Source organism: Oryza sativa, chromosome 4, assembly GCF_034140825.1.
Source record: "Oryza sativa Japonica Group chromosome 4, ASM3414082v1".
NCBI lineage: Eukaryota > Viridiplantae > Streptophyta > Magnoliopsida > Poales > Poaceae > Oryza > Oryza sativa.
In genome coordinates, this window is record NC_089038.1 from 23,597,091 (window position 1) to 23,618,284 (window position 21,194).

Below are 21,194 nucleotides of genomic sequence, written 5' to 3' on the forward strand. Positions count from 1 at the left end.
GTCATACGAATGACATCACGGAAGATGACAAAATATTAAATTCGCTTTAAGCTCATTCTACGGTCAGCATGGCAAATACATTGCATACGCGTAGCTGTTTTTTTTTTCTAATTAAAACGAGATTCACATCTCATACAGGGCTAATAGAAGCCTAGAACGATGGCGACCTACCAACTGTTGCTGCAAATTTTCTATCGGCGAAGCCCTTTTTCTCGCCGGCGACCATCGCCTTAATTAGCGGATGTGTTTGGTAGGCCTCCATCGATTTATCAAATTTTCTTTTCCATCAGGATTAGCCTCCCGGTGCATGACGACTGCGACCTCCGAGCTAGTCTTGACGTGGAGATATCCGGCGGCGAGACGTGATCGGCAGGATTAGAACGAAACGACTTTGACGAGCCGTGGCGTACGGCGTCATTAGCCGACAGTCCAGTTTGAGAGGAGAATCGATGTGGCAAATACGCGGAAAATATCAATTTAGACACGAATTTTATAAGCAAATTATAGGAGAACAATACAGCTCCAGTACTCTGTACTCCTCGCTGTGCCGTATGATTAGCTGAAATAACCAACGTTTCAAAAGTAGTAGGAAGTGAATTCCCACGCAAAACACGCAGTTTTTTGGGATGTTAATTGCAGGCTTGTTTGGAAACTTCACACAAATTTTGCCAGACGTTTGTCCACCAATTGCAGCACAAAAATAACTTTTGTCTGCGAAATTCGGTGTCTTCTCTGCAAAACTCCGAACACCGACGGGGCCACGAGCACCACCTCGTGGTGGGCCCCGCGGCCTGCTCAGCGCCACGCCTTCACCTCGCCCCCGATCGCCGCCTCTCCTCGCCTCACCTCACCTGTCCCGCTGTCCGCCGCGCCGCCCGGTTCACACGGCCACACACGCACCGCCCTCTCTACCCGCACCACCGTAGCACGTGGCCACCGTGTCACTGGGCCCCACACGGCAGCGTCACGCCTCCCTCGCGGGTAAGATCCGAAACCTGTGCCAAAAAAAAACAAACCCCGCCCCGCTTTGCTTTGCCCTTGGCCGCCCCGGTCCAACGGAGTCCAGGCTGTCACCGCGAGGGAGCCGAGCTTATCAGCACGACGCGGCCGTGGGACCCACCGTACACGACGCTGACATGTGGGCCCCACCTTCGGCTGACGTCCCCCCCGCGTGGAAGTAGCCTAGTAGGGCTTGTGCGGCTGCGTGGTGGGGCCGTGAGGCCACGTGCCCGGCATGCCACGGTGGAGTGGACACGCGTCGGGCGCTCATTGGCTGGGGTGGGGCATTTCTAGGGGCCCCGGGCGCCTCCTCGCGTCCGCCTCCCCCCAAAATTTCCGACGCCAGAGCGCGAGGAGACGCACACAGAGGTATTCCTTCGCTCGCGATCTCTCTCCTCCCCCTCTCGAATTTTGATCTCTTCCCGTAGAATTTTCGCTTCGTGTGTGTGTGTTTCCGTTCGATTGGATCGGTGCTGGTAGTACTTGCTAGCATGATCCCCCGCGTGATCTGTGGCCGTTTGGTGGGATCGTTTTCCATCTGAATTCTCAGCTAAACCCTGCTGTTTTCGTAGCGATTTTTTTTTGCTAGGCGTGCTTTAGTGGTAGGTTTGTCTGCACGAATCGGGTGGGTCTCTGGTGGTTTTGAAGTGATCTGTGTGCGGTTGATGTGATTTTACGGAGTATGGTTGGATCCGTCAAAAACCTGAGTTCTGTAGGGGTTCTGTGGTTCTGGTCCATGTTTGCTTCTCAGAATTTTGCTTATAATTTTGATTTTTCTCGTCTTGATCTATTGTTAGATTGACTCTGATGTACAGTTAGCTCGGGAATACTGAAGCTACGATTGCGGGGCAGTAATTCAAAATTGCTCTTTGAAATGTGCTACGGTACCAAATTCAAAAATCAAACTTGAGATCATTGGCTTGCCCACTTGAAACAGGAATTGGATGGATTTCCCAACAATGCATCATTTTCTGTTTTTTGCTTCTGAATTTATGCCTTTATTCTGCATCGTGGATTACTCTTTAAATTGTTTGTATGGATCCTCCAAAGAACGGTTAGTTCATCACCGTTTTTGTTCTTTGATCTTGCAGACTTGGCATTTGTAGAGTTTTTAGATTTATAGATAGCAAAGATGTCGGCACAGGCGGAGCTTTCCCGTGAGGAGAATGTGTACATGGCCAAGCTCGCTGAGCAAGCCGAGAGGTACGAGGAGATGGTCGAATTCATGGAGAAGGTGGCCAAGACGGTTGACTCTGAGGAGCTCACCGTGGAGGAGCGCAACCTCCTGTCTGTTGCATACAAGAATGTGATTGGAGCCCGCCGTGCGTCATGGCGCATTATCTCCTCCATTGAGCAGAAGGAGGAAAGCCGTGGTAACGAGGACCGTGTCACACTCATCAAGGACTACCGTGGCAAGATCGAGACTGAGCTCACCAAGATTTGCGACGGCATTCTCAAGCTGCTTGAATCCCACCTTGTCCCCTCTTCCACTGCCCCTGAGTCCAAGGTCTTCTACCTCAAAATGAAGGGTGACTACTACAGGTAATATGATGGGTATTGGTATTTTTGCATTTACTAGTTTGTGATTGCTTTTGCTATGCTGAATCAATTTTAATAAATAGGTACCTTGCCGAATTTAAGACCGGGGCTGAGAGGAAGGATGCTGCTGAGAATACCATGGTGGCATACAAGGCTGCTCAGGTGAATATTTTTTCATATTCCTTGATCACGCTATGGGAAAAAAAAAACAGAACTATGTTGGTGCAATATTATACTTTCTTTGTTTTGTGGAAATTAACAACAAACTGATTTTGATGTAGGACATTGCTTTGGCTGAGCTGCCTCCTACTCATCCAATTAGGCTTGGGCTAGCTCTTAACTTCTCAGTGTTCTACTATGAGATCCTCAACTCGCCTGATCGTGCTTGCAACCTCGCAAAGCAGGTTGGTGTTGTAAATTACCTACTTCCTCCGTTTCACAATGTAAGACTTTCTAGCATCGTCCACATTCATATAGATATTAATGAATCTAGATTCATATATTTATATGAATGTATATGAATCTAGATTCATTAATATATATATGAATGTTGGCGATGCTAGAAAATCTTACATTGTAAAACGGAGAGATTACATGTTATTTTTAAGCATTGATTTTTTTTCTTCTTGATGGTGTATTGATGTTTGTTGTGGCGATTACATAATTCGATTATCACAATACATATGGTTAGCAGTAGTTTGGATAATATTTTAAAAAATCACGTCACATATTCCTTTCCTTCCATAGCTATTCTATAAATGCTGCTTTGAAAAGTTAGCATTGTTTAGTCCACAAAAGGAAAAAAGGTTAGTGGGCGTAGATACGTCGCACACAGGATTTTACTATGTACTATTTTTAATGCTCTTACATTTCTAAACCGCATGCCTCCTTTACTGTGTTTTGGTCATTTGGTGACACTTCGCTATCTGGCAACATCAACTTTAAAAGTTGCAGTCATAGTTATGTGCACTTTCTGTTCATGCAATTATGCTACGGACAGAACAGCCAACACCTTTTGGTTTAGTTGTCTACCATGATGTTCTGTCTTGGATTTGTAGAACAGTATAATTTACAGTGTTTAGGTGTTGTTTGGAGAGAACAAAATATTTGCATTGTTCTTCAATTATAGTGATGCCTAGGGAAAAAAAATCCAAGAGAACCATACTATACTATATGTGTAGTACCTTGTATGATAATTGGTGTTTTAAGTATCACACTTCTTTTTGGTTGACCCTGACCTTGCATTAGCTGTCTTGAGTCTGCATCTATTCTTGCATGTTTTTTAAAAGATGAATCTATCCTTGCATGTTATGGTATTAATTTACATTAGCCATCGATATGGCTTGAACAGAATAGTAGACAAAAGTAAAATACGCTCTTCAGTTGTAGGCTCTGTAGCTACTTGGTACTAATTGACTTATCCGCCATCTTGCAAGTGAAAAAATTCTGAAGAAACAATACTTTCCCTATTGCAAATTCGAGTATTTACCACACCTTTTGTATGCAACTCCTCGTTGGTTGATTTTGTCTCCATGGTAGTAGTAAATTCCCTGAGCCTGTTCATGTCATGTTATTTGATTGCAACCCAGTTAAATCTTGTGGTGTACATTAACTAAGTCCATTAGAGAGTTGTTTGACCTCCCCATAAAGAAAACTTTGGTCCCTTTGAGGCTTCTACCTTTTTTGAGACAATGCTGGCATCATGATGTTCCCCTCTTACCAATTTCTACAGGCTTTTGATGAGGCCATCTCGGAGCTGGACACCCTGAGCGAGGAGTCCTACAAGGACAGCACTTTGATCATGCAACTCCTCCGTGATAACCTGACCCTGTGGACTTCAGACATCTCGGTACGTTTCCATTTCTCAAATACCACTAATCTCTTCACGCGATCTTTACCCCCGTTTCGTCAAAATCATCCTGATCACTGAACAAACTGTACCAATCGTGCCTTGTGGCTTCAGGAGGACACCGCGGAAGAGATCAGGGAAGCTCCGAAGCGCGACTCCAGCGAGGGGCAGTAAAGCCGGCTTTATGTGCCCTAGAAGCTTGTAGCTAGTGCTTTGCTACTGTGTAATGACACCTATGTGGCTGTGATTGTTGTCGGGAAATCTGGGGCTCCCCCGTATGTGAGGTTGCTAGCGATGGTTTTGCAGTCTCGCCTTTAAGCTACTCGTAGCAGAGCAGGTGGGGGTCTGTGGAGCCAGGCCTGGTTGGGGGTGGGGGAGCCTCTTGAACTGCTTGGTGGCACTTCCTGTTTTTCTGTTTGCCTTTTTATTGGTGTTTATTGTTATGGTCAATCCTGTGTCTATATCTTGGTCTCTGCTTCAGTTTTTCTGGGGTTTCTTCGCTGTGGGCAACGAACTGCACGCTGCTTCAGGTTTGGGGGGTTTCTACACTGGGCAACAACTGCGTGCTGCTTCAGTTTTGTGGGGTTTCTTTCTACGCTGGCAACAAGCCAACAACTGCGTGCTGCTTCAGTTTTGTGGGGTTTCTTTCTACGCTGGCAACAAGTAAGGTAGCTGGCTATATTATAGTGTGGACTCTCCACAGAGACGGTGTACCTAGGCCTGTCCATGCTCGGCGTAGCGCATTCTGTCGCCACTCACCAGAATGCTTTCTGTCACCACTCGGTGTAGCACATTCTGTCAGGCTAATTATCAATGTTACCATGAGTATTGTCAGTATTATCCGTGAGCGTTGGGTTGACACCGATCAGGAGCACCAAGAAAGTTTTTAGTATTATTATCCGTGCTTGTTGGATTAACACGGATCAGGAGGACCAAAAAAGTTTTTGAGCTCCCACGAGGCCATCAGCCCATGAGAGAACATTGAACAGCTTGAAAGCTGAATTGACAGAGCGTTGTTGCAGACACAGGAAAGCTTTGGAAACTTCAGTTAAGCTACAGCTTTGCAAGTCAAAAGCGAGCTTACACAGCAGGAGCTCACGTGGTACATGGCAGTTACATAAGCTTAGCTGTCTTACAATTTAGCATTAGCATGTAGAGAAGTGGCCATTTACCTCTACCCAAGCTTACTACTCGTTGAGCATCTAATACAACTTCAGTTCAAAATTACAAATTGCATCGAATCTACACTTTTGTTTCAGTAGATAGAGATATCGCACATTATCGTTGGTAGCTTAGTGGCTCAACAGCTGTTCTGAAGAGAAGAATGTATAACTTGTCAACAGAGAAGTACAAGAAACCTCCCAAGGAGTGAGTAACGTAGGAACCGAAGCTTGTGCCGACAATGCAGTGCCAAGCAGGCCCATATGTTGTATCAAATTCCTGTGAGCAAATGAAAGGAACATTTTCAGCCATTGATTGTTAAGGACTGTGAATGCATGTAAGGCCATTGAAGAAAACGTCGCATCCTCAAGTGTCCAGCCAACGTAATAGCAAGAGAGCAAGCACACACAAGTAGGCACTATCACTTAGTTCATAGAGAAAAGGTAATAACAAAACAAAGCAGCAATTTAAGCAGTCACCCAGACAGTGTAACACAACATTAGTTTGTTTAAAGAATGGGGAGATAATGTATGAAAACTTGAAAAGTATTCATGCTTTGCATTCACATCAATTACATAGAAGTATTTTTAGGATGCTAGTGAAATGGGGTTCATCATCAGGGTAACGTACTAATATCTTTTGAAAAACTTGATATTCTTGCTAGAAGTCATAAGGAACAAATCTTTTGCACAACAAGCTGCCAAGCTGGATGCATAATATTTTTGGCAAAAAACAAGCTTGCTGCACATACAGCAAGCAAATTCTCTTATTCAACTCTCCAGGATATCCATTTACTTCATAGCTAGTTTATCGTGTAATAAACATGTCAACATTTGGAACTAACTTATTCAAAGGCATCTTGCCCTATTTTTGCGATTGTATTTTTCCTGTACAGACATAAGTACTTACTACCTGCCAAAATATAATGGTGAATACAAAATCTAATTCAGTAGTTCACAACACTCGTAGCAGGGTTCCAATTTCATGATCAATGCTCTAATTACTGACTCTAACAAAGGAAATGACAGAAGGGATAGGTCCGCCTCAGGGAAAGCCATCAGATAAAGGTACCAACTGATAATATCAAGAAAGCTCTACCACAAGAAATTCCTTGAAATCCCATTAAAAGGTGATATCAGCTGCCTGATTCCTGATCATGAGTCACAACTAGTTGTTCACAATTATGCTTGATCACTCAACATCAAATGAGAAACTAGCATATTTACTAATTAAACCAAGCTGGAAAGCTAGCTCTATTGCACAGAACCATAAGCTCTCTAGAGCATGTGATGCTTAGTTATCATGATATCATCCATATTCAACTCCGAACATGGTTGGAATTGGAAGTGGTAAAGCACCAATAGCAGCAAAGAAATATAACTACTGTCACGTTCTCCAAATCTCACAAATATTCCGCGAGCCCTATAGTGGACCATCTCTCATAAATGAACAAATTGACCTGGCACCATCCTACTTCCCACTTAATGTAGGTCAACATATCATTCTCATCTAGCTTCACTGCCAACACCAAAGAGCTTCTCGAACCATTCCAGATGCTCCAAATTTAGAAGCACGCTTTCCCGAAGTTGGCAGAAAGCTAACATCATTGCTAGTAGAACAAAAAGCTCTAGATCTTAATCTTAAGAGTGTGCAACATATCCCCCATTTTACGGCCATTTACAAATGATCTAAACAAGTTTCGACCCCGACTTAAACTGATGAACAATTCCGCGACGAAATGAATGGAAGAAATTAACAATGTGCTAAGCGTAGGATGGATGATACCTTCTTCAGCGCGAGCGCGAGGCGCTTGCTGTCGATCCGCGGCATGGCGGCGGTGGCCTCCAGGGCGACCCGGATCGCGCGGCGCTGCAGCGCCGGCGGCATGTCCGCCGCCCGCACGCGCACCGCCACCTTCTTCTCCTCCCCATTCCCCCCCTCCCCCCTCGGCACCTTCGCCTCCTTCTCCTTCTCCTTCTTCTCCTTCGCCGCCTTCACCTCCTTCTCCTCCACCACCTTACCGCCCTTCCCCTCACCGCCACCGCTCTCCTTCGCCGCCACCTCCCTCTCCCTCTCCCTCTCCGGCTCCGGCTCAGGCTCCGGCTCCGGCTCGGGCGGGTCGGCGAGCTTGGTGCGGCGGACGAGCGAACTGAGGTAGCGGCTGCGGCGCTCCAGCTCCTCGGAGGCCCGGTCCATGGAGGTCGAGGTCGGCGAAGATATGCTGGTTCGTCGGCTAGCGGCGGCAGTGGCGAGGGGGCATCGACGGTGGCCGGCCGCGCGTGCGGTTCTTGTGTCCGAGGGTGGTGGTGTGTGGTGTGGTGGAGGCCGGCTGGGTTCTCTTGGGGTTTGGCCGGTTGGGGAGTGAGCCGTTTGGGTTGCTGATCCCTGGAATTCGTGGGAGCGGCTTTTGAGATAGAAAGGGGTTTGGTTTGCTTGGAAGGAATCAAGCTCCAGTTTCTCTTCTGTTGTCACTGTTGGTAGGTTGCTACGCGCTAGATTTTGGGTGTGTTTGGTTGCTTGCATTGTTTTAGTCTAGCCCATCTCTTTCATCAAGGCTGAGTTTGGCCTGGCTAGATAGATACATATGCAACCGTTTAGCGTGAGATTCTGTTTGGTTGCTTGCACCAAAGATACGGTTTGAAATAGATTTTGTTTGGTTGGTGGTATAGATAGTAGGTATGAGTATTTTCTTTCTTTGAAGGAGAGATCACCTCACTTAGAATTAATAGTGAGAATTCTTACCGTCGAAATAAAAGCGTATTTATTTATGGTATATATATCAGATTTAATAGTACATGCAAAATATACAAAGCATTGATTTCGGAGCTCCTAACAACAATAATTGAAAACAGTATCGGATGAGCATATACAGTTGCATAGAAGTACATAAACCATATTTATCAGTGGTTAATGACATTCGGTGGAAAAAAGAAAGAAAGAAAAAAAAAAAGGAGAACAGAGCTCGCAGAGGAACTTGCCGCCGCCGGTACCTAGCCGCTCGTGCCACCCAGCTAGGCATGTTCGCCGCCGTCGGTGCAGCGAGTCCAGCGGCCGGGAGGGTGTTGTGGCTACTCGGATCTGGCAGGCCCGAGCTTCTAACCTCTGAATTTGGCGAAAAAAAAAAGGTGAGTAGGAGATGGATTTGAGGTAGCTGTCCGTGGCGGCGAGGGTGTCCGCGCAGCGACGAGCTCAAGCCGGCGAGGAAGGTGGTGCCGCTGGCGACGGCGACGAGCTCAAGCCAAGCTCATGCTTCGACATCTCTGTGCAGGTAGATCTGGCAGTGGCGAGCTCATGCCCTCCGGATCCGCCGGCGGAGAGCTCTTGGCGACCCCTTGCTGAAGAAGAGAGGGAGGAGCAGGACTTGCAGCTAGCCTGATCTGGCCGACGGAGATGGAGATGGTCGTCGCTGGTGGCCATGACCGACGATAGCGAAGAGAAGAGAAGATAGAAGAAATGAGGAAGAAGGTAGGGTGGTGTCAGGGACCCCATCGTCTCTCCGGCTCTCCCTGCACGCGCGGGTGCGGCGCCGCTGCATGCGTGGAGCCAGGATGAGCAACGAAGCTCAATTCGGTCGTTCCTGCTCAGCATGGCTGCGAGAGACTTTTTGCATCTGTTGGGCCTGGCTGTGGGACACGTGCAGTCAACCAAACAGTCTACAGGTTGCATCCGAGATGCGAGCTAGGGACAAGCCAGGCAACCAAACACGCCCAAATGTGCATTCAGTATTGGGAATGTTTATTTATGTAGAAACGGTGGAGTCCATGTCAAAATGTTGTAGTGCTTAGGCCTTTCACAGTGGGAGTTACCTAGTCCTACGTGGTGTGTTACCTAGTCTATGTGGCGAAAAAAGTTGGTAGGGCCCATAGCTACACTGGGTTCTTCGCATCCCAGGAGAGGAACGAGCAACCTCGCTTAAAAAGTCAGGCGCGGGGCCCACTTTGCGAGGAGATGAGACGTCGCCGAGGACCGTCGCCGAGGGCGCCGCCGCCGTCCTTCTCTCCTCGCCGCCGGCGGCGGAAAGTGGAGACAAAGCGAGGAGGACAACGACCACGAGCGGCTTCGTCTCCTCGTCGCCGGCCGAGAGAGGAGGAGCCCAGATCCGCGCCGCCGCCGCCGTCCCGCGCTTGCACCGTCCTCCGCGCTCCAGATCCGCGCCGCCACCGCCGTCTTCGAGGGCGCCGTCGTAGCTCGGCCCCGAGGACGACGCCACCGCACGGCTCAGAGGACGCTGCCGTCGCTTCTTCGAGGACGACGCCCGGAGGAGAGGAGAGCCGGCACTGGCGCTGGCGGAGGGAGGAGGGGAGCCACCGCCCGGAGGAGAGGAGAGCCGGCGCCGGCGGAGGGAGGAGGGGAGTCGGCGTCAGCGAAGGGAGGAGGGGAGAGCCGGCAGGGAGGAGTGGATTTGGGGATTGCGTGACGAGGGAGGAGGAGCCGGTGGGGAGTTGGGACTTGGGAGTTTATGGATCCCACTAGCAGATATTTCTGAGTCCCACACACGATACTTGCACTGTGAAGAGAGGGTCTTCATCCTAGCTATCATCTCGTGATAACTCACAGTAAGTGTTTGCACCGTGAAAGGCCTTACAATACAGAGCTCATAAGCATAAACATGATACGGGAGTACTACTATTAGTGTTGACGTGCTGTCCTCCATTCCACACTGTCCTGCTCTGTGAGCTACGAATGCCATAAAAGCAAAACTACCATACTGAATCAATCAGTAAGTAGACCTGATTACTCGTCACCAAGGTTAAATCTCTTAGTACTTGTAGCTCAGAAGTTAAACTGGATTGCCACAATCCGATTAGTGTGCGCGTGGACACTGACCCAGAGTGACACGAGGTGGCCAGCGGAAGTGGACTTCAATTATGGCTAGGAGCCAGTGGCACGTGGGCCCTGGGAGAACTCAACCTTCCGTCCGTGTACGCGCCCCTGGTGCGTTTGACAAACTGTCGGGGCGTGCGAGTTGCGACCATCGCAAACCCGCCCCTCGCCGAGTCGCCGTCCGAATCCGGAAGCCGGTGGGGGAAAGGCGGAAAGCATCCCATGCGGCCCCGAGACCAGCAGAGGATCGCGTCACGCGAATTGGCCGCGGGAGGAAGGAGCTGGACCAAAATCTCACGGCTCCCTACGGATGGAGACGGAAGGGTCGCACGGGCCGCGTCCTGGCTCGCACAGTCGGGTTCCGCGGTGGAACAAGTCCACTCCGCATTCTTCATCTTTACAACGAGTATAATTGGCATTCTTAAACCGAACTACCAGAAAATTTCTTTCTATCTTTACATAACTGTCCAAATTAGATCCCACGATATTGTAGGAGGTTTTGGTTGACGTGGCACCAGAAGGAAAAAAAACTATACATATCACATATGTTAGTGAGACAATATCTTCCTTCTTATCCCTCTATCTCCCTCTGTCAGCTTTGATCGCAAGAGGGGTAACAAGGAGCGGCAGCGGGGAAGAGTGTAGTAGAGAGGACGGGCAGAATGTGGAGGAGAGTCGCGAGGATGCCTGATGAGAGCGAGGCCGGGCGAAGGACAAGCGATGGGAGCGAGGCTGTGCTAAGGAAAAGCGGCACCAGAGAGCTCGTCCGAGTGAGACGGCAGCAGTGATGGGAGGTTGGCAACAGGAGGGCTTCGATGGTCCACGGCGGAGAAGAAGAAGAGGAGTAAGGCGAGGGAATCAGTGAGCTCGAGCTCGCTAGCTATTCGCAGGAAGGAGGCGGTGGCAGTGGACGACTAGAGAGGATGGGACCACGGCTATATGCGGCAATGGGGGAGGAGAGGTCGAAGAGGATGTGCCTGGTAGGGGTGGGCTCGCTACTGCCGCCTAGTTGTGTCGGGAAGCTGGAAGGGATGGAGCAGCCGGGATGGGGACGAAGCGCCACGGCAGTAATGGTGGAACTCGAGCTCAAGTGGTGGTGCCATCACCGTGTCCTAATTTCACATCCTGAGCCGGTTGTGCTGCCCTCCTCTCTTATCTCTTTCTTTATCCCCTTTTCTTTCTGCAACGGCAACGATGACATGGAGAGGCCGATAGGAAGAAGGATGAAGGGGCGAGGCGGAGCTGGGACCTCACCAGGAGGGACACTGTCACGACCTCACTAGCGGCGAGGCGGAGCTAGGACAGCGGCGTCGTGGATCGACACTGCCATACGAGATATGGCTCCCGAGGATGGGGGCGGCATCATCGCAACCTTACAGGGACAACGGTGTCGGGATCGATGTTGTTATCCAGGATAGGACTCTCGGGGGACGCAAGGCGGAGTCGTCACAAAAGATGGAGAAATGCGACCGTGGCACCAACCGATGCTACTGATACCGAAAGAGAGCGAGGAAAGGGGGAAGAGAGGTAGAGTGAATAGAGGAAGAGAGTGAGGACATATGAGGTCACTTTTGTTTTTACCACGTAGGAGTATAAGTTTAGAACGATGAGGACATATGAGGTCACTTTTGTTTTTACCACGTATAAGTTTAGAACGACCACACATTTATATTGCAATAGATCAATGAAACCACACATTTATATTGCCACAGGATCTAATTTAGTCCGATTTCGCAAGTTAGGGTTCAAAAATTTTGATACTATGGCTTAGGGATGCAAACTATTCGTTCCGCGGTTGCGCTAGCTTTATCAGATATTCAGATAGCCCATGCAGCAGCTGCATCAGATATTCAGATGGGTACTATCGCGCGCGGAGTCCGGCCTTTGTCCAGCATCCTACCACATGAGGGCCGTGCCGACAGTAGATGCATGGAAGGCTTCGGTTGGCCGGTTGGGTGCAGGAGAAGTTCACGCTCCATGGCAACCTGTCAAAGCACCACAGCGGTTGGGTGGAGGAGAAACTCCACACAGTTCATTCTACATGGCAACCTGCTGTCAAAGCTGCTACTACTACTACAGACTACGCATGCTCTTGTAATCTGCAGCATTGCGTCCGGGTAAGCACTCATCCAACGCAGCGTTGCGGCAAAGAATTCAGCCACTTTGCTCAGATATGCCACTCACAAAACAGACTTGTATCAAAATGTTTGGGCGATACAAGTTCCCCTAGGAAGGCGTTGGCAAGAACAAGTGCTGGAAAGGAAAAAAATGATAAGGCAAGACCATTCATATCAAACAAAATAGGATAGCATAGAGCACGATAGGCTTATAGCATGCGAATAGCATAAGCAAGATAGGCACATAGAAGTAGATACATATACCGGCGTAGAACTTCCGGGCAACGGCACCAAGAGAGCATGAATAACCTATGCTTAGGTTTTCAGCAATATATATCAGCAACAAGCATTTGCAAAGTAATTCACTAATTCTAGAAGCTGGGTAAAACCAAGATTCCTAGAGGCAGAGCAAAACCTTGATTACCAGCAGCAGTGTAAGACTGTAGATCAAGAACTCCCACAAGCATCAGTAACAATTATATGGTAAGAAAGCTCAAATTCACATGTATCATACCACCAATCACAAAGTGGGACTCATCAAGTGAACAACTTTGCACCAAGGGGCATGCAGAGTAAACATGAACTTAATATCAACTCAAAAGCCTAAGAGCTGTCAACCCATCTCAAGATTCAGGATGGAAGTTCCACGATAGGCCTTCAAGGCTACAACTACGTTTTCTTGAGGGGAAATAAAAAATCAACTAAAAACTACAAACCAAATTGCAGGAAATGCAGGCATGGATTCCTCAACTAAAAGGCCTCCAAGTAGACAAGCAATCCCAAAGTGCATCAGCAGTGCAGATGAAATTCAGCAAAAGATTTTTGAGAGGATACCAGCCTTCAAGGCTTCAACTATAAAAATCCTGGATAATGCGTGAGGCTACAAACTAAGGGACTACAGTGATATAATACGCCACCCAACACTTATGAATACTAAGATCAAAACGCAATCCCAATCAGATTGTACATAAGAGCTTAACACTGATCCTACATGTCATAATAAAATATAAATGGTATCAACATGAATCCAACATTTTCATCATGTATCGATACTATCAGAATCTGTCAGTGCTTCACAAGCATCAAAGAGCTATATATAGACCAAATTTTAGGGATAAACTCTAACAATAAAATGGACCAAATTAGACAATGTATGCCTAAATCGCATTGTGAAGCTAAAATCAAATATCAAAGCATCAACCGACTATGCACTGCCATTCCATATCCAAAATTGACTCCCGTAACACTGGCAAACTCCAGGTTAATTAGATGAGCTACGGGACACGGTTGCTTAAGAACAACAGCATATGAGCCACAAATCAAAGAATATTATCACCGAAAGGTCAGGTAACTGGTACATGACTATTCGAGATGCCACAGGGCAACTAGATAATCATCCCTGCAAGTGTCAAGGCAGTGCTAATTCAGCAAGGCAACATCAGTAACCAAAGATACACCCCTGCAATGATAAGAACAATCCATAAACAAGAAGAAGCATAACTAGCATGCGTATTGAACAGCAACATAAAGCTTAATCAGCAGACAAATCATAAAACATAAATGAGTCTTAGACCCAGAACTTATTTGGATCACAAAGATTAGCACATTCCGTTCAAAGACATCCAGACTAAATATTACCAAAAGTAGCAGATAACATAATTCCCCATACCATCATTCCAGTTTAATGTAACACAGAGCGGATGCCTGGGCAACTAAAGGGGTAAAATTGGAGTGACGGATCACCGGCCGAACCCGGCAGCGTTGAGGCCGAGCAGCATCCGGCCATTGTCCCCAGCAGGAACGTATGCAACATTAGGAGAACGGGCCAGCTCGGCAGCAATCTCCCTGGCCGCCTCGATCCTCCTCAGCTCAATCAGCCCTGTCCCAGCGGCGGCGGTGGCCTCAGAAATGAGCCGCGCGGACTCACTCTCTCCCTCCGCGCGCACGATGGCCGCGCGCCTCTCCTGCTCAGCCTTGGCCACGAGGAACTTGGAGCGCTCGGCCTCCTGCTGCGCCACCTGCTTCTTCTCGACGGCCTGCGAGAACTCGATGCCGTAGGAGAGGTGGGTGATGGCGACGTCGTCGAGGATGATGTTGAACTCGCGGGCGCGGCGGATGAGGGCGTCGCGGACGAGGGCTGAGACGTGGGGCCGCTCGGTGAGGAGCTGGTCGGCGTTGAACTGCGCGACGACGGCCTTGAGCACCTCGTTGCCGATGGAGGGGAGCACCTTGTCGTCGTACTCGAGGCCGAGGGAGGTGAAGATGGTGGGGAGGTGCACGACGTCGGGGCGGGAGAGGAGGCGGAGGGTGAGGTTGACCATCTGCAGGTCCTTGGTGCCGGAGTTGGAGGAGAAGTTGTGGGGGCGCGTGCGGATGTCGAAGACGAAGGGCTTCTGGAGCCACGGCACGAGGAAGTGGGTCCCCTCGCCGACGGTCTCCGGGAGCACCCCGCGGAACCGGTCGAAGATGACGGCGCGCTCGCCGCCGTCGACGGTGTAGAGCGACGCCGACAGGAGGGAGGCCGCGGCGCCGAGCCCCGCCGCCGCCTTGGCGATGTTGGTCAGGAACGACACCGCCGCGGGACCGCCGGCCATGGCGCTCTCTCGTCTTCCGGGGGCGGCGGCGCGGAGGGATAAACCCTAGCAGAGAGAGAGATTGAGAGAGAAGTGGGGGATTTGGTCTCGCCGCCGCTTGGGGGGTGGGGAGGATGGGTGTGGATCTGATGAGGAGGAGTGTGTTTTTAGTGGGTTTTGTGGGGAGGGGTTTATTTCTTGGGAGAGAAGAAGGTGCGGCCGGTCCGAGTGTATGACAGGTGGTGGCCCATTGTCTTTTTCTTGGTTTGGAGCAGAAGAAAGAAAACTTGCCGTCTTGTGTTTCGACCAGAACGGGCCGTGCGAAATTCGAAGACCGTGTAATGGGCTCGTATTTGGACCAGAACGGCCGTTATAAATGGGCTCAAGCTCGCTGATAAGGCCCAAGCCTTTCACGGTTTCACCCAACTCGGCGCATATTCCCGCAGGTGGGATGGAGATCGGGGGAGCAGTTCTACTTCTCCGGATCACCGACGCGCTCGCTAGCTAGTGCCGTCTCGCACGCGTGCCGTCAAGGTGGCCGGCCGAAGCGCGGGCAAGCGCACCACCGTGCAGTGCAGTGCAGTGCGATTCTGCAAAGCGAACGCGAAAACGCGCATGCGGGGGCTCGCATAGTCGCGTTGCAACTGCAGAAGCGGTTGCGAGCGAGGCGACGCGGCGCGGCGCGGCATGTGGTGGTACGCACTCGGCGAGCTAATTAGTGCAACTGCCGAGGCCGGACGGGACGATCGAGCGGTCTCCTCTCCGTCCGTCCGTCCGTCCGTCCTGACGTGATCCTTTCGTCCGGGCCACCTAACTGGCCGGAACCCGGGGACCGGGCGCAACGAAAAGCGCCCGGTTGATCGATCTGCCCTGCACTCTACTGCTCTCTCTGGTACGGGCAGGGGTGGGCACTGGGCAGGCCCGCATCGCGTCAATTCTAACGCGCACCACGACGCTTGCCTGCTTTACTCCCAACCAAAGTGTTCTCTTCAATGCGCCGCCTTCATCTTCATGTGCCTCCCCTGATCCCCTCCCCTAGCACCACCATTACCCCTACAGCGTCACGCCCAAATCCTGAAATCTAGCGATCAAAACCGGACAGAAAAATGGACATAACAATGGGGCCTTGTGTGGGGATGAAAGTGTAGTAGAGCTGAGGCAGGCAGGCTCATAGCAGAGCTACTATTGCTGCCGAAAGGCGTGTCTCAGCTCAGTGCACACATGGATTGCAAATGGGTTGGATGGATGGATGGATGAATCGCTGCTCGATCGCTGGCCGAGCTGTTTTCCAAGGACCGGCGGCCAATAATTCACGTCACACATTATTGTTCAGAGAATAGCCCACTGATTATCATTCCTTCGTGCTCTAGTAGTGGGGGCAGCGGTGCGAAGCGACCCCGGCCGGCTCGAGTGATCGATCAGCCTCTCCTTTTATAAAAAGAGCACGATGACAACTAATGACAGGCAGGGCGTTGCATGATCCACAACCATATTGATCTTCCTCTCTTCTCGCCCTTTATTTTGTTCGGGCAGGTTAGGATTCTCTCGGGCTAGCTTGCCCTTTTAAAAAAAAGTTGGGATTCTCTCGGGGCTAAACTAGTTGTGCTCGGCAAGTACGTACGAGCAAGGCACGCGGCGCATTAACGCGTTGTTTTGGTTGGAGCAGTTCGTATCTTCGGGACAACGCCTCTTGATGTGCTGCCAACTCGTAGCCATGTTCTTTGCTGTTGCTTGCTCGCACAACTCTTCTATAATCCTAGTCGCACATTGCAATATAGAAAGGGGGAAGCGCACCAAATTGACATTAGTTAGGGGTATTTAGGCTCAATTTAGATACTTCAAAATGGCAAAAGTTTTATCATTTTATAGCATTTTTACCATTTTGGATCTATACACTAGTAGCAAAAGTTGGCAATTTGGCATTTGCTAGTCCATAGTAGCAAATTGTGCCAAAAAGTGCTTTGGGACCACTCCCTCTCTCTTTCTCTCTCTCACTTTAGCGCTAGAATGGCAAAACTTTAACATACATCTAAACACCAACTAGTACTTTTGCAATGTCAAAACTTTCCCACTAAAACTTTTGTCATTTGCGATTACAAATGTATCTAAACATGCCCTTAAACGACATGGTTTACCGCGACGCCTATTGGTTTGGTTGTTCGGAACAAGTCGTGTAAAAAAGAGATCAGAGCTGTACTGTGTCCCTGTAGCTGTCACTGAGCTCAGCATGAGCAGGATGCGTGCGAAGGACGCCTTTTTCAGCTTTTTTTTTTCACTGTCTCCAGTGTGTGTGCATGGCAATTTCATGTAGCGGCAGCGGCTAGATGATGACATCGACACGAGTGGCCCGCACGATCCAAACGAGATCGACTGGGACGATGTCGTTCAAATCGCGCGGGAGTCAAAACCTCGAAGGGGGAGTAATTTCTCATTTGTCAATAGTGACATCAACCATGTAGTGGTAATTACATATTGCACCAGTGTGCTTCTCCTATCACCAACATCTCATCTCAAGACACACACACACGCAGCTAACCGGACGATTGAAATCCGATGAAAGAAGTATCAAGAAATTCATGAAACTTCAAAGAATTAACATCACACCGTAAGTAATTTCCTAAGACAAACACAAGGACGCAGCCAAAAAAAATGAAATGAAGGAAAAAAAAATTCAGGACCTTTCATAGAGTTACCGAACGAGCAACTATGCTGAGTGATCAACGCTTCAGCTCTCGCGGGTCGACCCGGCGGGCCTGAGCGGCCGGTCGTCGGCGTCGTCCATCGACACGCTCCGGGCGGTCCGCGCGGAGCCCGCGCCGCCCAGCTGCTCGATGCGCACGACGATCTCCGGCATCGCCGGCCGCTGGTCCGGCACGGTCACGGTGCAGTCCATCGCCAGCCGCAGCATCTCCACCATCTCGTCCTCGGCGCCGGGGTGCCTGAGGAGCTCCGTGTCGAACACCTCGGACGTCCACTCCTCCCGCACGACGGAGCGCGCCCACCGCGGCAGGTCCACGCCCTCGTCGTCGTGCAGCACGGCGTGCGTGGGGGCCTTCCCGGTGAGCAGCTCCAGGAGCAGCACGCCGAAGCTGTACACGTCGGCCTTCTGCGACAGCCGCCACGGGTCCGCCACCACCTCCGGCGCGCGGTACCCCGCCACCCGGCTGGACGGCGCGCCCGCCGGGCCGACGAGGTGCGCGAGGCCGTGGTCCGCCACGCGCGCGTCCACCGACGACCGGCTGAGGAGTACGTTCGACGACTTGATGTTGCCGTGCACCACCTTGGAGCCCGTCGCGTGGATGTACTCCAGCCCGCGCGCCGACGCCAGCGCGATGCGCCTCCTCGACTCCCAGAGCAGCGGCGACCGGCCGGAGCCACGGTTTCCTGGAATCGCCAGCTCAAGTCAGAACTGAAAATGGAGAGAAAAGCAAGCGAGAACCCAGTCGAACACCGAGCATGCATACATACCGTGAAGCATCGACGAGAGGCTGCCCATGGCGACGAACTCGTACACCATGAGCTTCTCGTCCTTGCTGAAGTAGTAGGCCTGCAGTGGCACGACGTTGGGGTGGTCCAGCCCGCCGATCGCCGCGACCTTGTCCCGGAACTCGCGCTCCGGCAATGAGGTCTCCTTGAGGCGCTTCACGGCGACCACCGGCCCGGTCTCGAGCGCGGCCTTGTACGTGGTCCCGTACGTGCCCTTGCCGAGCACCTCGGCCGACGCGCGCAGCAGGTCCTCGAGGTCGTACGGCCGCGGCACCCTCCCGAAGAAGAAGAGCTTCTTCTTTCCTGCGACGTTGGCGGCGACGGCCGGTTGTATCGCGGGGACCACCGCCGCCGGCGGCGGCGGCGGCCGCGCGTCCGAGACGCGCGGCGTGTACACGCTCGGGCTCATTGCCTCTTTGCTGTGCAAGGCGAGCTCCGCCGCGACGTCACGGCTGTGGTGCGGTCTTGGCTTGCGCTGCAGCGCGCCACACGCGAGGACCAGAACGCCGGCGACGAGAAGGAAGCCGAGCGCGCAGCCGATCACAATGCCGGCAATGGCTCCTCCGGCTAGGCGGCGTCCGCCCCTCCCGCGGCCGACCGCCGAGACCGCGCCTTCTGGCGAGAGCGCCGGAGCCTGCGACGGTGGGATGGAAATCGGCGTTCGGCAAGCGGCGAGGGGCTTGCCGCACAGCGACATGCCGAGGAAAGACGTCGCCGGCATGCCGCTGAGACCGCTGGGTATCCCGCCTGTGAGGTTGTTGAAGGAGACGTTGAACGAGGTGAGCAATGGCATGTTGACATTCGGCAGCTCGCCGGTGAGGAGGTTGCCGTCCAAGTAGAGCAGCTGTAGCCTCCCGTTCTTGGCAATGCTCGCCGGAATCCTCCCGGAAAAGCGGTTCTCCGCGAGGTTGAGCTGCGTCAGCGCCGGGAGAGCCAGAATCTCCGGGGGGAGCTCGCCGGAGAAGTGATTCGACTGCAGATTAATTACCCGGAGCTCCGCGCACTTGGCCAGGTCGGACGGCAGCGGGCCGGAGAGCGCGTTGTAGCGCAGCGACAGCACGGCGAGCTTGTCGAGGCCCCCGAGCGCGCCCACGGGGACGTTGCCGCGGAGTCCAACCCCCGGGAGGTGGACCTCCACGACGCGGCCGCCGGAGCACACGACGCCCGTCCACGAGCACGTCGGCTGGGACGTGTTCCACGACACGGTCGCCGACCCGAACGGCGCGATGAACGCCTGCAGCGCCGCGGCGTCCGACGCGATGTCGTTGGCCCCGGCGGAGAGCGCCAGGAGCAGCAGGAGCGCGGCGGCCGCGGCGGCCGGCGGTGGCAGCATCGCTGCGTGGATGGATGGTTTTTCTTGGCTGATCACACCATGCGGCGGTGGGAGGAGGAGGAGAAGCAGAAGAGGAAAGGAGGGAAGAAACAAACAAGCGAAGCAGAATATTGGAATTTGGAAAGGAGACTTTCCATTGCTTTTGTTTACGGACAAGGAGAAAAAACGGAGGATGCCACAAATGACATCGCAAGTTCGCAACCGCGCTACGAGATCCCGGCGCGATCTCGTACGTCCGATTACATTTCCAACGGCTCAGATCGAGAGATGCACGTTGACAAAGCTTTGCCTTGCCGGGCGTTGATCCTGAATCCCTCCCTCCTACGTACAGTACGTACTAGTGTTGATGTTGCGATTTTGATAGCATAACAACCAGAAGTACAACAATAGTGCCTGAGAAGATTTGCACAGAACTGTAGCTGACTTAGATTTGCAACAAGGCTAACAGTGTGTTTTACCATCTGCGTATTACCGGTCGTTTTCACGAACACAGGTGTTAGCTGGAGCTACTCCTTACCTGTAAACGGTGATCAAGAATCTTTAATTCAGGTTAGCTGAAGGTAGGATCATGTTGACATCACAAAGCTGGATGCAGAGTTTCCGTTTTCTTTTTTGCGATGCCACACGACAGAGTAAACAACGGACGTACGACCAGGTCCTGGAACCGTAACCGTCGACAGATTCGGTGGCCTGTAGATGCCATCATGGCGTAATTATCGTAGCGGTGTGTCAACCATCGATGGTTGCAAAAGGCTTTATTTATCAGTAATATTGAATCACCAACTTACCTATCTTTGCTGTACCACAGAATTAAGGCTCGCTTAAGCCAACGGGAACAACGACTGATAATCAGACACGCACAAAAAAACGCAAAGCTACGACAGAGTGGTCTCAATTCTCCTGCAGTGATCAGCTGTACACACCACGTACAAGTTGTCACCATTGCTGGATATATTCCCTTATGTGAATCTAACTACTACCTAGGCACCAAACTTTTTTTTAGATCAAAACTTTCACTTGCAAATGGAAGTCCCGCAGTAGACAATAGTTGGTTCATTTTTTGTGTCACCTTTTGGGCAGGAAGAGAGCTTTTTGTCTGGCTTCTTGACGCGTAATACAGGATGGCTTAAAGCACAGATACAATACAGATCAGACCCCGGAGATTGGCTGCCAAAAAGAATCCGAAACGACTAAAGATTGGGGGTCATTTGGACCTTGGTCATCCGCCAACACTACGGCCGTGGAGACGCTGACCTTCTGTATGAACATGGTTACATGGTGGGGCTCCTTCAACCGCTGCGTATATTGTATTG

General features: G+C 51.2%; 5 protein-coding genes across 8 annotated transcripts; 1 reads left to right on the plus strand and 4 right to left on the minus strand.

The window, feature by feature from the left end:
* Positions 1–1,318: 1,318 nt before the first annotated feature.
* Positions 1,319–4,871, plus strand: LOC4336066 (14-3-3-like protein GF14-B). 4 transcript variants are annotated; one of them, XM_015780243.3, is made up of 7 exons: positions 1,319–1,368; positions 1,815–1,883; positions 2,091–2,541; positions 2,622–2,700; positions 2,820–2,942; positions 4,271–4,387; positions 4,502–4,848. In XM_015780243.3, the coding sequence occupies exons 3-7, from the start codon at positions 2,132–2,134 to the stop codon at positions 4,559–4,561; spliced, it is 789 nt and encodes a 262-aa protein (XP_015635729.1). In that variant the 5' UTR covers positions 1,319–1,368; positions 1,815–1,883; positions 2,091–2,131; the 3' UTR covers positions 4,562–4,848. The 4 variants fall into 4 exon arrangements, with proteins under 4 accessions (XP_015635729.1, NP_001389303.1, NP_001389302.1 ...); NM_001402373.1 differs by having other exon boundaries at positions 1,321–1,368; positions 1,797–1,883; positions 4,502–4,871; NM_001402374.1 differs by lacking the exon at positions 1,815–1,883 and having other exon boundaries at positions 4,502–4,871.
* Positions 4,872–5,400: 529 nt separating this feature from the next.
* On the minus strand, positions 5,401–7,928 carry LOC4336067 (uncharacterized). The gene is made up of 2 exons (XM_015780239.3): positions 7,334–7,928; positions 5,401–5,827 (listed from the first exon to the last, which is right to left on the minus strand). Exons 1-2 carry the CDS (start codon positions 7,742–7,744, stop codon positions 5,666–5,668), a joined length of 573 nt encoding a protein of 190 aa, XP_015635725.2. The 5' UTR covers positions 7,745–7,928; the 3' UTR covers positions 5,401–5,665.
* Positions 7,929–8,366: 438 nt separating this feature from the next.
* Positions 8,367–9,357, minus strand: LOC136356118 (uncharacterized). The gene has a single exon (XM_066309661.1). It carries the CDS (start codon positions 9,212–9,214, stop codon positions 8,738–8,740), a length of 477 nt encoding a protein of 158 aa, XP_066165758.1. The 5' UTR covers positions 9,215–9,357; the 3' UTR covers positions 8,367–8,737.
* Positions 9,358–14,039: 4,682 nt separating this feature from the next.
* On the minus strand, positions 14,040–15,213 carry LOC4336070 (prohibitin-3, mitochondrial). Its single transcript, XM_015781689.3, has one exon. The coding sequence runs from the start codon at positions 15,081–15,083 to the stop codon at positions 14,229–14,231; it is 855 nt and encodes a 284-aa protein (XP_015637175.2). The 5' UTR covers positions 15,084–15,213; the 3' UTR covers positions 14,040–14,228.
* Positions 15,214–17,477: 2,264 nt separating this feature from the next.
* Positions 17,478–19,993, minus strand: LOC4336071 (probable inactive receptor kinase RLK902). Its single transcript, XM_015778869.3, has 2 exons — positions 18,531–19,993; positions 17,478–18,446 (listed from the first exon to the last, which is right to left on the minus strand). Exons 1-2 carry the CDS (start codon positions 19,879–19,881, stop codon positions 17,788–17,790), a joined length of 2,010 nt encoding a protein of 669 aa, XP_015634355.1. The 5' UTR covers positions 19,882–19,993; the 3' UTR covers positions 17,478–17,787.
* Between the last annotated feature and the right edge of the window lie 1,201 nt (positions 19,994–21,194).

Bases quoted from the DNA above. Each gene is read 5' to 3' on its own strand.
- LOC4336066 (NM_001402374.1), top strand. From the start codon at position 2,132: ATGTCGGCACAGGCGGAGCTTTCCCGTGAGGAGAATGTGTACATGGCC. The intron at 2,943-4,270 runs GTTGGTGTTGTA...CAATTTCTACAG, and splicing joins CTTGCAACCTCGCAAAGCAG to GCTTTTGATGAGGCCATCTC. The intron at 4,388-4,501 runs GTACGTTTCCAT...TTGTGGCTTCAG, and splicing joins TGTGGACTTCAGACATCTCG to GAGGACACCGCGGAAGAGAT.
- LOC4336067 (XM_015780239.3), bottom strand. From the start codon at position 7,744: ATGGACCGGGCCTCCGAGGAGCTGGAGCGCCGCAGCCGCTACCTCAGT. The intron at 5,828-7,333 runs GTATCATCCATC...ATTTGCTCACAG, and splicing joins TCGCGCTCGCGCTGAAGAAG to GAATTTGATACAACATATGG.
- LOC136356118 (XM_066309661.1), bottom strand. From the start codon at position 9,214: ATGCAACCTGTAGACTGTTTGGTTGACTGCACGTGTCCCACAGCCAGG.
- LOC4336070 (XM_015781689.3), bottom strand. From the start codon at position 15,083: ATGGCCGGCGGTCCCGCGGCGGTGTCGTTCCTGACCAACATCGCCAAG.
- LOC4336071 (XM_015778869.3), bottom strand. From the start codon at position 19,881: ATGCTGCCACCGCCGGCCGCCGCGGCCGCCGCGCTCCTGCTGCTCCTG. The intron at 18,447-18,530 runs GTATGTATGCAT...TGGCGATTCCAG, and splicing joins CCTCTCGTCGATGCTTCACG to GAAACCGTGGCTCCGGCCGG.